General features: G+C 39.3%; 1 protein-coding gene across 14 annotated transcripts in view; it reads left to right on the forward strand.

The window, feature by feature from the left end:
* The first annotated feature begins 4050 nt into the window (after positions 1-4050).
* The window catches only part of TPM1 (tropomyosin 1), a 45772-nt gene continuing 36600 nt past the window's right edge, over positions 4051-13222 (forward strand). For 2 of the 14 annotated variants that reach the window (XM_056572832.1, XM_056572825.1), the window contains exons 1-2: positions 4051-4277; positions 5300-5425. In XM_056572832.1, coding sequence (XP_056428807.1) covers positions 4164-4277; positions 5300-5425 — 240 coding nt within the window. In that variant the 5' untranslated portion in view covers positions 4051-4163. Of the gene's footprint in view, positions 4278-4968; positions 5095-5299; positions 5426-13222 lie in introns of all 14 variants that reach the window. The other 12 variants (XM_056572828.1, XM_056572823.1, XM_056572829.1 and 9 more) reach the window with 10 other exon arrangements.

A 13222-nucleotide genomic window follows, 5' to 3' on the forward strand; every position in this document is an offset into this window, starting at 1 on the left:
AGGATCACAGCGGGTATCAGGAGTGACATCCACTTTGATCTGTCCTTAACTGACGGTACTACTACTCCCAACATGGAGCACACTCTGCTCCATGTGGGAAGCAGTAGTACCTGCAGTTAAGGACAGGTGATAGTGGGTGTCACCCGATGCGATCGTCCTTCATCCCTGAGATGCGGAGCGGCTTTCTCCTGCGCTCGCATCTCTGCTCTGTATTCCAACCAGCCACTCACTCATTCATATTTCCCACTGAGAGCGGTGATTGGCTGCCACCAACCGGCCAATCCCCAATTTCTATTCACATCAATGGCCGGCCCGGAGTATAGTGCAGAGATGCGAGCACTGTATAGATCCGCTCCACATCTCTGCTATATTATGGACGATCGCATCAGGTGTCAGATGCGCCCCGGAGGAAGTCACGGAAAGTGACGGAACGCGTGGGGACCTAGTTCTTGGGGGGGACGCCCACTCTCCACATGATAGTGTGATGTATACCTCACTCTCTCTTCTGACTGCATGACGTTTTTCTATATACTTGAACATCCTTGCAAACTGCATAGCTGCTTTGTAAATATTGCCTTATGTTGAGTATATCTTATACATGATTATTTATTTGACTTATTGACTGTGCACCTTAATAGGCATTTACATGTGTATTATCTATAGCTGCTAGTTTTTTACTATACATAATTGTTCTTGCACTTCATATAGGGGCTGTATTGTCTTGAGAGAAACTGCACCTTACATATTGTTGAAAGATTAGACAGGTGTCCCTGTTGGGGGGGGGGGGGGGAGCCCCTGGTTTTTTTTTGGGGTCCCTCTCCATTGCTGAGGGTGGTCATATGCTTTTCATGGACCCCCTTTTTTAAGTGTTTTTAATTGTTTATGGCTATGTTGTGAATGATTTAATAAAGCTTATAATTTGTACTGTAATTGGTGTGCTATCACTCTTTGCTTTGCTACTTTTCTTGGTTGGTGTATATATTGCTTTAAAGGGGTACTCCACCCCTAGACATCTTATACCCTATCCAAAGGATAGGGTATAAGATGTCTGATCGCGGGGGTCCCGCCGCTGGGGACCCCCGCAATATAGCATGCGGCACCCACCTGTTTCTGCTCTGGAAGCGCTGGAGGGTCTGGGTCCCGACCACCAGAACGGAAGTCTGTGACATCACGACTCCGCCCCCGTGTGACGTCACGCCCCGTCCCCTCAATGCAAGTCTATGGGAGGGGGCATGACGGCCGTGCCACATGCTATATTTTGGGGTCCCCCGCGATCAGACATCTTATCCCCTTTCCTTTGGATAGGGGATAAGATGTCTAGGGGTGGAGTACCCCTTTAAGGCATAGATAGCACCCAAATAATTATTGTGGAGGTTGAGCCCGCTATCTTATTGCATAACTCAGGGCAATCTGTCTATTAGTACAGGAACTACTACTCCCATCATGGAACAGTGTGTTCCATCCTGGGAGTAGTAGTACTACCTAAAAAAAAAAAAATTTAAGTGAAAAACACACACACTTCATTTTTATTATTGTTGCTACATGTTTTATTGCCCAGCCCGCCCACATAAATTGATCCCTGTTTAAAAATGAATAAAAATTTTGTTACAAAAAATATAAATTTCGTTTTTTCCATAAATCATTTCCATCGCTACTGCATTCTTTTTTTTTTTTTTTCCGGCACCCAACAAATTTTGAAAAAATGTCAAAGGGGCCAAAAATACAATTTCCACTCAAAGGCAAAAAACGCCAGAAAAAACGTGTTTTTTTGGCCCACAAAAAAACCAAGTGGAAACTTAGCCTAAGACATTCTTGAGGTTTGTCTTTTAAAGATACATAGGCAAACCTTAGTTGCAACTGTGTGACATTCATTGACAGGCAGAATTTTGGCCTGTCAGCAGTGCAGCACAGATAGGACAGGGCAGACCTATAGCTAGACAGTTGCTACATCTACAGCTTTACACACTGCATTTATAACATTCTAGATCATTACAGCAGAAAACTTGTGTTTGTTATGTATCATTTATTTATTCCACATTCTTGCACAGAATCCCATAATATTGACTACAATATTGTTACGTGTGTGTGGCTCTTATTAAGGCTGGATTCACACCACGTTTTCCAATACAGTTCCCATATACGTGTTCAATTTGAAAACCGTCCAGAACCGTATTGAAAACCGTATGCATTGACTCTCCATTGAAAACCATAAGCCAAAAGATGCATCAGGTTGTGTCCGTTTTGCATCCTGTACGGTTTTGTCAATTTTTTTCCCGTACCCAAAACTGTAGCCTTCGGCTGCATTCACACCACGTTTTTGCAATATTTTGCATCAGGTTTTTGATGAAAAACGGATTCCTCAAAACCGGACTAAACTGTATCAAAACGTGTGTACAGTTTTCAACCCTTATACGGCTAAAAACCGTATACAGTTTGAAAAATGATGTCCGGTTGCTTCCGTTTTTTAAGAAAAAACGTATACGTATACGTTTTGAACTTTTCACTCCATTATGAATAAAGTTTCACTTGTTTGATTGAAATTCCATGAAAAAACAAAAACCGTATGGTGCAAACCGGATGGAACCGTACGCACACACGGTTCTGTACGGTTCCCATTGACTCCCATGTTAAATAAAAACGTATATGGTTTAATACGGTTTTTCACTTGGACCAAAAACTGTGGTAGGAAAAAAAAACGGATGCATCGTTTAGCATACGGTTTTCAATGGAGAGTCAATGCATACGGTTTTCAATACAGTCCCGTATGGTTTTCACATTGAAAACGTATACGGGAACTGTATTGCAAAAACGTGGTGTGAATGCACCCTGAGAGAGTAGTGGATTCATGGAATAGCCTTCCTGCAGAAGTGGTCGCTGCAAATACAGGGAAGGAGTTTAAGCATGCATGGGATAAGCATAAGGCTATTCTTCATATAAGATAGGGCCAGGGACTATTCGTAGTATTCAGATTAATGGGCAGAATAGATGGGCCAAATGGTTCTTATCTGCCGACACATTCTATGTTTCTATGGGGGAGATTTAGGAAAGCCTGTTTCTATGTTTCTACCTCCATATGGTCCTGTATATATTTACTTTTATGGTATACAGATCCTGTATACAGCTGATATCTGCCGCCATATGGTCCTTTATATAATCACTTAAATGGTCTGCAGATCCTGTGTACAGCTGGTATCTATCACTATATGGGCACTGTATGGGGGAATACTGGTCTTTGTATAGTGGTTTTATTCAGTACAGTATGGTGGTATTATCCAGTTATTTTGTGGTGGTATATATTTCCTCCTTGTATACTTATATTATTGGTCATTGTAAATTATCTTAACCACGTTAACATGTTTCATGTGTATATATAAATGTTTGTGGTGTGAATGCACCCTAAGCAGAACATTATGATCCAGTAGTAAAGCAGCAGGCAGTGGTGATGGTCTAGTATGGTGTATAGCAGTGGTCTCAAACTGTGACCCTCCAGATGTTGCAAAACTACAACTCCCAGCATGCCCGGACAGCCGTAGGCTGTCCGGGCATGCTGGGAGTTGTAGTTTTGCAACATCTGGAGAGCCACAGTTTGAGACCACTGGTGTATAGTGAGTGCAGCATGTGGACACCTCCTCTAGAACACCATCATCAGTATATGTGTGATTAGAAGGCACTTCTCTAATCTCTAATCCAGGGACTCCCAGCAGGAAGAAGATCATTACTTGAAGGAGTTATCCTGAGACGTCCCAAGTACAGAGACCTCCCCTTACAGCTTCATGCCTAGAGGTTTAGAAATAGGAACACACTGCTCCCCCCCTCAGCCCCCTTCCTATCCACCCAATGTATGCCTCTGCCCATCACACCCCTTATATAGTCAAATGCAGTCAAATGGTCGGCTGCAGCGAATAGAAGGAGCTAGCCTTAAAAAAAGCCAGCACTGGGACAGAAGGCAAGGCTCCCAAAAAAGTATTGGGTGTCCTGAGGAATGTGCCTGCCCCCCCTCTCTGCCTTCCCTGGTACATATTTCTGAGGCTGAAACAGCTGAGAGTTTGCACTCCAGCCCAGGGCTCAGAAGAAGAAGGAGCTGAACCTCTCTCTGCATCCTCCCCAAGTCCTGTTTTCTGTCCCATTTCTCTGGGTGACTACCCCCAAACCAAACAGCAGCCATGGACGCCATCAAGAAGAAGATGCAGATGCTCAAGCTGGACAAGGAGAATGCCTTGGACAGAGCAGAACAGGCTGAAGCCGACAAGAAGGGAGCAGAGGACAAGAGCAAACAGGTCTGCTTGGAACCCCTTACTCCTCTTCCCATGGCAGTGCCAATAGAGGACAACTCATGCCACCCTGGTCCTGCCAGTAGCCCACAAGAGCGCATATACATAGTCCATTCACAGTACTGGGATAAAATGACATCTATACGACCCAAATGTCTTACTATATATTACCCTCAAGTATATGAGTGAGAAATGTTAACCATTCTATGGCTAGATGCTACACAATTACTAATGGAAGGGATGGAACTGGCAATTCCCAGTAGATCTACATGTAGTTAACTGTTAGATGCCCAGAAGTTTAGAATTGTGGTTTCTCTCTTCCTGTCATCACAAGAAGAGTCTATGGATATTTTTGCTAGTTCTGAACTCTTTTTTTTTTTTTTTTTCTATTTATTTGGGAAACTTTGTGATTGGTTAGTGAATGAAAAGGCTTGTTCACAAAGGTGAAGGTGTACAGTAATAGGAGATTACAGGTCACTACTGTAGTAAATGTGTCATTATCTGTAGTTCACCTTAGTGAACGAGCCTTTCATTATCTAGCACATAGCCAATGCCGAAACGTTTTGTTTATGTTAGAAAAATAGCATTTATAAATGATACTGTATAAAGAAATATGATATAGTCCAATATAGTCTGTGTGTATACTATATACACATCTATTTTTCTTTTTCCTCTTAAACTTTATGAAACCACTTAGTTAGAGGAAGAGATTACCCAATTCGAAAAGCAGCTGCGGGAGACAGAGGACTTGAGAGATAAGATTTTGGATGACCTTCATCTGGCTGAAGAGAGCCTCCTAGGTGCAGAAGAGAAGGCGGCTAAGGTATAAGCTGTACCATGGTCAACCTGTCTAACTATCTTCTCTTTCTCTCTCTCTCTCTCTCTGTGTCCCTCTCCTTGTGGTACCTGTCCTGTCCCTCTGCACCTCTGTTGCCTGCTACCACACCTTGTTGCCCCATGTCACTGCCCTCGTTCGTCCATCCACTACCCCCTTCCACCCCAATGGTACTTGTACAACCCTGTGTCAGCTGGAGGATGAACTTGTAGCACTGCAGAAGAAACTAAAAGGTACTGAAGATGAGTTGGACAAATATTCTGAAGCCCTGAAGGATGCCCAAGAGAAGTTGGAACTTGCTGAGAAGAAGGCCACTGACGTAAGTTAAGGTTGAACAAAGTCCCCCAACCATTGCATAGTCCCTGTTTTTTCTGCTATGACACTAGCTTTGCACTTGTTTCATTCAGATGTTCTTGCCCTTAAAAGTTTTGCATGCATCACAAAAAGAGCACTGAACTTTATACAGAATTTGTATTTTTATGTACTACATGGATATAAAGACAATAAACATAAATGAGTGGTCCCAGGATTAGAAAGTAAGGTCAACATTTTTTTTTTTTTCTGAAACAGCACCACTCCTGTCCATAGGCAGTTTCTGGTATTGCAGCTCAGTAAAATTCACTTGAATAGGATACACGGTATAAAAACAAGAAATAGCATATGTAGATTATATTACTATTTGTGTTTGCACTTGTGTTTGTGTCTGTACATATACAACCAAACACACATATAAATCAATACGTTAATGCTTACTATAGTACAGTTCCCAGGATACAGTGCAAAAGGAATGGTCTTCTGTAGATACAAAGTGGGGGTCTATGATCTGTCATAATGAAAACACAGTCTATTACTGCATAGTACATTCCATTATAGAGTAAGACTCTCTTAAAGAGACAACTACAAGGTCTCCTTTGCCATTTCTTATTTAAGAATTGCTGTTACAATACATTTCTTAAAGGGGTTGTCCAACCAACAGCATTCATCACTTATCCACAGGGAGATAAATGTATGATCAATTGGGCTCTTACTGCTAGACTCTTATCCTGCACCTAAATGGAGTGTAGTAACGCGTGTACTGCCGCTTCATTAAAGGGGTAATCCGGTGGAAATTTTTTTTTTTTAAATCAACTGGTGCCAGAAAGGGAAACAGATTTGTAAATTACTTCTATTAAAAAATCTTTACCCTTCCAGTATTTTTTAGCGGCTTTGTGCTACAGAGGAAATTCTTTTCTTTTTGAATTTTTTTTTGTCTTGTCCACAGTGCTCTCTGCTGACACCTGATGTCCATATCAGGAACTGTCCAGAGCAGGAGAAAATCCCTGTTGCAAACCTATGCTGCTCTGGACAGTTCATGACATGGACAGAGGTGTCAGCAGAGAGCACTGTGAACAAGACAAAAAAGAAAGAAAAGAATTTCCTCTGTAGCATACAGCTGCTAAAAAGTACTAGAAGGGTAAAGATTTTTTAATAGAAGTCATTTACAAATCTGTTTAACTTTCTGGCACCAGTTGATTTAAAAAAAAATGTTTTCCTCTGGAGTACCCCTTTAACTCTCTATTGGACTGATGAAGATAGCCGAAGGCTGCACTCCGCTATCTCCGGCCGTCCCATACAGAGTGACTAGAGCTTGAGATCCTTGTGATCAGTGGGGATCCCAGTAATCAGACCCCCTGTTCATCATATATTTATTTCCTATGTTGCTATTAGTGAGACAACCCCTTTAACTCTATTAATCTGTATTATCTTAGCTTGGCAGGATTCATTCTTCCTAGTTCAAATCTTCTTTTCCCCTTTATGAGCTACTATGTAGTTTCAGGTTACCCATCTGATTCTTTACGTGTCAATGTCCCATAAAAAAAGCCATAAACTGCTAAATTTGTGCAGTGGTTATCTGGGAGGGGTAGGAAGGGTTTTCTTTGGCTTCAGCTGTGCCCCGTACAGCCTACAGTGCACTTGACAAGGTGTTTTACAGCTTAGAGGAAATTATAGAAAGGCCTATGAAGCTAACCCTTAAAAGCTTGATGGTGTCCAGCCATTGTTGGCTGCCACACAGATGAGAATCCTTGGAGATGACAAGAGTCATATAAATTTTGCAGTGACCTCTTTCTTCCATGCTGTCATACATCTGCCAAGGAGAAATCTAGTCCTTACTGTAAAGGAAGGAGGAAGATGATACTTGCTGTCCCTGCAGAGTGCAGAGATAGGAATACACTTGGTTTATATATAACTCCAAGCTTTATATGGTATACACTCAAGACTCTGTGCCTCAGCTGTCTGCCCCCTGTCAAATGTGAAATAACTGTGCTGGGGTGGGTCTTAAACTATACAGTCCCCCATGCATGAAGGCCCCTGTACATTATTTAGGTCCCCTTACAAATACACACATATATATATATATATATATATATATATATATATATATATCATAAATCAATGTATCTATGTGTATATTCTGTTATACCTCTTTATTTATTCATTTATTATTATGTATCTTCATTAACATGTAAATTTGTCTATTTATACTACAAGTAGTCCTCTGTCCATTTACGTGTCTGTATCGCACTGTTTATGTTCAGTACTAGTACTACATATAAAAGAAAAACATTTCACCATATTAACCTCGCCACTGTATTGGAACACACAATTATAGTAGAGATGAATCTGTCACTTGGCACAATTCCTGATGACACAATATTACAATGAGGTACAAACATCTACAATTCATTCAGTGTCTATAAATGCATATTATAGGGGGGGGGTATGAATGAATACATTCTTATAAAAAGAAGAAACCGTAAAGCTTCCAAAATAACATTCAAACTAAATAGTCAGTTTCTACCCATTTGGCATGAAATGAGGTGTAATGCGAGGAGTGTATAAGTCTGGGATACAATGGAACATTCTGTATTGTGGAGTGCAGTAGACTGCATATGGATTCCAGACAGATATTCCTTATAAGGAAAAGTATGCCGACTATTTAGGAATCGCTCCCTATGCACAATCCAGACAGAGAGAGTGGATTGCATTTGGAAGTTTGGACTGGGAATAGTTATTGGTGTTTATTTCACAAAGATAAAACACTTGTAGTGACTTGTCCTAATGAATTGGTTAATTACAGGAAAGCCTAAAGCGAGACAATGTAATAAACTGCATGACATATTCCATAGACATACTGTTCTCTCTGCCAGGATGGTACCTGCTGATAGCCAAGCACTGCGGGCGGACACAATCCCCAACACATACACTGCCAACATATGCAATGTATACACTACAGCATTAGGTGTTCATCGGTTTTTACTTTTCATTTAAGAGGCTTATATTTTTTTTTTTAAATATCCTTTATCTATCTATCTCATATCTATCTATCTAATATCTATCTATCTATCTATCTCATATCTATCTATCTATCTCATTTCTATCTCATATCTATCTCATATCTATCTATCTATCTTTCTATCTCATATCTATCTATCTATCTATCTCTCTCATATCTATCTATCTCACATCTATCTATCTCATATCTATCTATCTATCTCATATCTATCTATCTAATATCTATCTATCTATCTATCTCATATCTATCTATCTATCTCATTTCTATCTCATATCTATCTCATATCTATCTATCTAATATCTATCTATCTTTCTATCTCATATCTATCTATCTCACATCTATCTATCTATCTCTCTCATATCTATCTATCTCACATCTATCTATCTATCTATCTATCTCATATCTATCTATCTTTCTATCTCATATCTATCTATCTCATATCTATCTATCGCTCATATCTATCTATCTCATATCTATCTTTCTATCTCATATCTATCTATCTATCTCTCATATCCATCTATCTCATATCTATCTATCTCTCATATCTGTCTATCTATCTCATATCTATCCATCGCTCATATCTGTCTATCTATCAATCAATCTATCTATCTCATATCTATCTATCTAATATCTATCTATCTATCTCATATCTATCTATCTATCTCATATCTATCTATCTATCTCATTTCTATCTCATATCTATCTCATATCTATCTATCTATCTCATATCTATCTATCTTTCTATCTCATATCTATCTATCTCTCTCATATCTATCTATCTATCTTTCTATCTCATATCTATCTATCTATCTATCTCTCTCATATCTATCTATCTCACATCTATCTATCTATCTCATATCTATCTATCTTTCTATCTCATATCTATCTATCTATCTCATATCTATCTATCGCTCATATCTATCTATCTTTCTATCTCATATCTATCTATCTATCTATCTCTCATATCCATCTATCTCATATCTATCTATCTCTCATATCTGTCTATCTATCTCATATCTATCCATCGCTCATATCTGTCTATCTATCAATCAATCTATCTATCTCATATCTATCTATCTATCTATCTATCTATCTATCTTTCTATCTCATATCTATCTATCAATCTATCTATCTCATATCTATCTATCTATCTCATATATATATATATATATATATATATATATCTCATATCCATCTATCTATCTTTCTATCTCATATCTATCTATCTCTCATAGCTATCTATCTATCTCATATCTTTCTATCTCATATCTATCTATCTTTCTATCTCATATCTATCTATAATCTATCTATCTATCTCATATCTATCTATAATCTATCTATCTCATATCTATCTATATCATATCTATCTATCTAAAAAGAGAAGAACAGTACAACCACTGCAGGTGAACAAAATGTCCGGGTGCACGTAGAATCTTGAACCTTGGTTAGGGGCTCCTGCCAAATAGAAAAGGAATCTCTCCACAGCACTCCATGGGTGAAAAAAATGGAATTTATTCCATAACAAGTGTCTTACAAAGCGACGTTTCAACCAGCTCTGCCTGGTCTTTCACAGCTTGAGAAAGACCAGGCAGAGCTGGTTGAAACGTTGCTTTGTAAGACACTTGTTATGGAATAAATTCCATTTTTTTCACCCATGGAGTGCTGTGGAGAGATTCCTTTTCTATCTATCTATCTATCTATCTATCTATCCATACACGTGTACCGTGGAATAACAGAGATGAGTTTGCTTTTCAATCTTTGAGGTTGTATTGTTTTTGAATCATGATAGTTATAATCATTACAAACTCATCTTTTCTATATCCATATATGTATGAATGACATTTGTGAATTTTTGTCTTTTCTACTGTGCAGTGTGTTGTACTGCCAAACTTTCTAAATGTACTGAACCTTTTTTCACTAATTACATGTTTTCTGTACTACATGACTAACCTACAGAATGTACAGAAGAAAGGCCCGGTGCGCAGCTCTCACCGCCTAATATGGCAGCCTGTGCTTCCTAGATTAAAGGGGAACCTTGGCAGGGAGACAGAGAATCCACCATCTAGTACCGGATCATCTAGTACTGGATCTCAACATGATCTTTACTCTCCCTGGCAGCAGTACCCCAAGTTCTGAAAGCATATATGAATATACTTTAGCAGCCCATCCCCACCATATGATGACTTTGCTAGATCTCCTCAAGCATGATCCTCCACAAGGCACCTTTTTTAGGTTTGTTTTTTTCTAGTGACATTTCTAGTAACCGACTGTACTTCTCAATACAACTGTTTACAGACTCATGCATTTGTATAGGCATACAGTTATATACATCTATCTCTACCAGTGTTTCCCAACCAGGGTTCCTCCAGCTGTTGCAAAACTACAACTTCCAGCATGCCCAGACAGCCGAAGGCTGTCTGGGCATGCTGGGAGTTGTAGTTTTGCAACAGCTGGAGGCACCCTGGTTGGGAAACACTGGTCTATACAGAACATTAGTCTCCAATTGGATTGGAGCAGCGGTTGAGCATACAGTAACATTCAAAGGGGGAGATTTATCAAAGGATTTAGACTGTTTTTTTCCTGTCCTAATTGTCGCACAGAAAGTCGCAGTCTAAATATGTGCGACTTTTTTGCGACTTTTGCTTTAGAGGATTTTCAGAACATGATGCATTCTAGTCTATTTTAGATGGAAAAATGCATTAGTGCTGAATTTATCAAAAGCGACTTTTCAGCAACAAGTCGCATTGGCTGAAAGTACGCCGCAATGTCAGACCATGCTGGAGCAGGTTTAAATACAATCTAAAGCATAGATCCTGAAGTCTGTGCACAGAATTTATCAAGAGCCGTGCGCCATTTGATAAATTAGGCGCACAATAGACCAGCCTAACACCCTGTAGTTTGGTCTAAATTGATGCGGGACATAGACAGCTTTGATAAATCTCCCCCAAAGACTATGGGACTGCTGGAGTACAGGAGAACCAAGTACAACACCATAGAGTTGAAAGGAGTGGCAGTGTGCATGATCAACTGCTGCTTCATTCAAATAGGGGGCATGAGATTCCGTTCTCCTGGTCAGACCCCCACTTATCAGGTACCTATCACTTATCCTGTGGATAAGTAAAGTATTTTGTTTATGGGATAACCCATTTAACTTGCTAAAATATGAGGTACATTACACATGACCAAAATTGACTTGTATTGGGAACTTTTTATACCAGTCAAATACTGTATATTGTCATAGATCAGTAACTAGCACCCTCTGCTGGCCTTGTAAAATAATGCACAAGTCTGAAATAATAGGCTGTGTGAATAGGCTCTCTCTACATTCCTTTAGGGTCTTTTCTCACTTCTCAGTTCTTCCCATTGGATTCCCATTGCTCTTTGTCAGAATACTGTAGCATTTTGCAGAATTCGGTCCAGTTAAAAAAACAGAGATTTTCCATTAAAGGGGTACTCCGGTGGAAAATATTTTTTTTTAATCAACTGGTGCCAGAAAGTAAAACAGATTTGTAAATTACTTCTATTAAAAAAAATCTTTACCCTTCCAGTACTTTTTAGCAGCTGTATGCTACAAGGAAATTCTTTTTTGTCTTGTCCACAGTGCTCTCTGCTGTCACCTCTGTCTGTGTCAGGAACTGTCCAGAGCAGCATAGGCTTGGGATGGGGATTTTCTCCTGCTCTGGACAGTTCCTGATACAGGCATCAGGTGTCAGCATAGAGCACTGTGGACAAGACAAAAAATAAATTCAAAAAGAAAATAATTTCCTCTGTATCATTCAGCTGCTAAAAAGTACTGGAAGGGTAAAGATTTTTTAATAGAAGTCATTTACAAATCTGTTTAACTTTCTGGCACCAGTTTATTTAACAAAAATATGTTTTCCACCGGAGTACCACTTTAAATGAAAGCTAGCAAAGGGCAGGAAATCGTCTTAACGGACAACTGCAGCGGAAAACACTTTAATGGATTCTTTAAACAGATCCTAACAAATTGACCACAGATCCCATAACACCAGTGTGAACAGAGTCAGACTGCGATATCTGTACTGGAAAATCTTTGTTACAGCAGGTTGTCTTTAAGAGATTATTAACGTTTTCCAGCAAGTCAATTATGACTCCAAAGGTCATAGATAAAAAGAGATATCCCTAATTCAACATTACAATATGTGATACTCTGAACATAATAAGGATAAAATATTCTAAGTTTCGAAGGAGCAGGAGCATTCGCACGGCCGTCTGTCCCCGTTTTTCCCTATTTAGGTTCCGTTGTTGCTGCTTGTAAACGGATTACACACGCTTGTAAAATAATCCCATTGATGTCAATGGGATTTTTTTTACAATCCTTTCACATCCGTTTGCACCCGTCTGCACTCAGTTACGTTTTTTTTTTTTTTTACGGGAGAAAAGACGGTGCATGCAGTATTTTTTCTCCCGTCAAAAAAACGGAAGAAAAAACGGATACAGTAAATTTAACATTGAAGTCTATGGCAAACAGATGAGCCTTTAATGTCATCTGTTTGCATCCATTTTTTCAATTCATTTTTTGATCCGTTTTTACTTCTGAGCATGGGGGTTTAATAACTGAACAATAACAGATCCAAATGGATACAAATGGATAACATCCGTTTGCATCTGTTATTGTCCGTCTTTTTTAAAGTCCGTTTTTATTTTTGACGGGAGAAGAACAGGACGGGTCTAGACGGCCATGCGAACGCAGCCTTAAGCTGAAAAGAGACACAGCATTTTTGTTATTAATTAAAATAAGCAAACAAATAAATAAAAACA

The sequence above is a fragment of the Hyla sarda genome, chromosome 4 (genome assembly GCF_029499605.1).
Source record: "Hyla sarda isolate aHylSar1 chromosome 4, aHylSar1.hap1, whole genome shotgun sequence".
Classification (NCBI taxonomy): Eukaryota; Metazoa; Chordata; class Amphibia; order Anura; family Hylidae; genus Hyla; species Hyla sarda.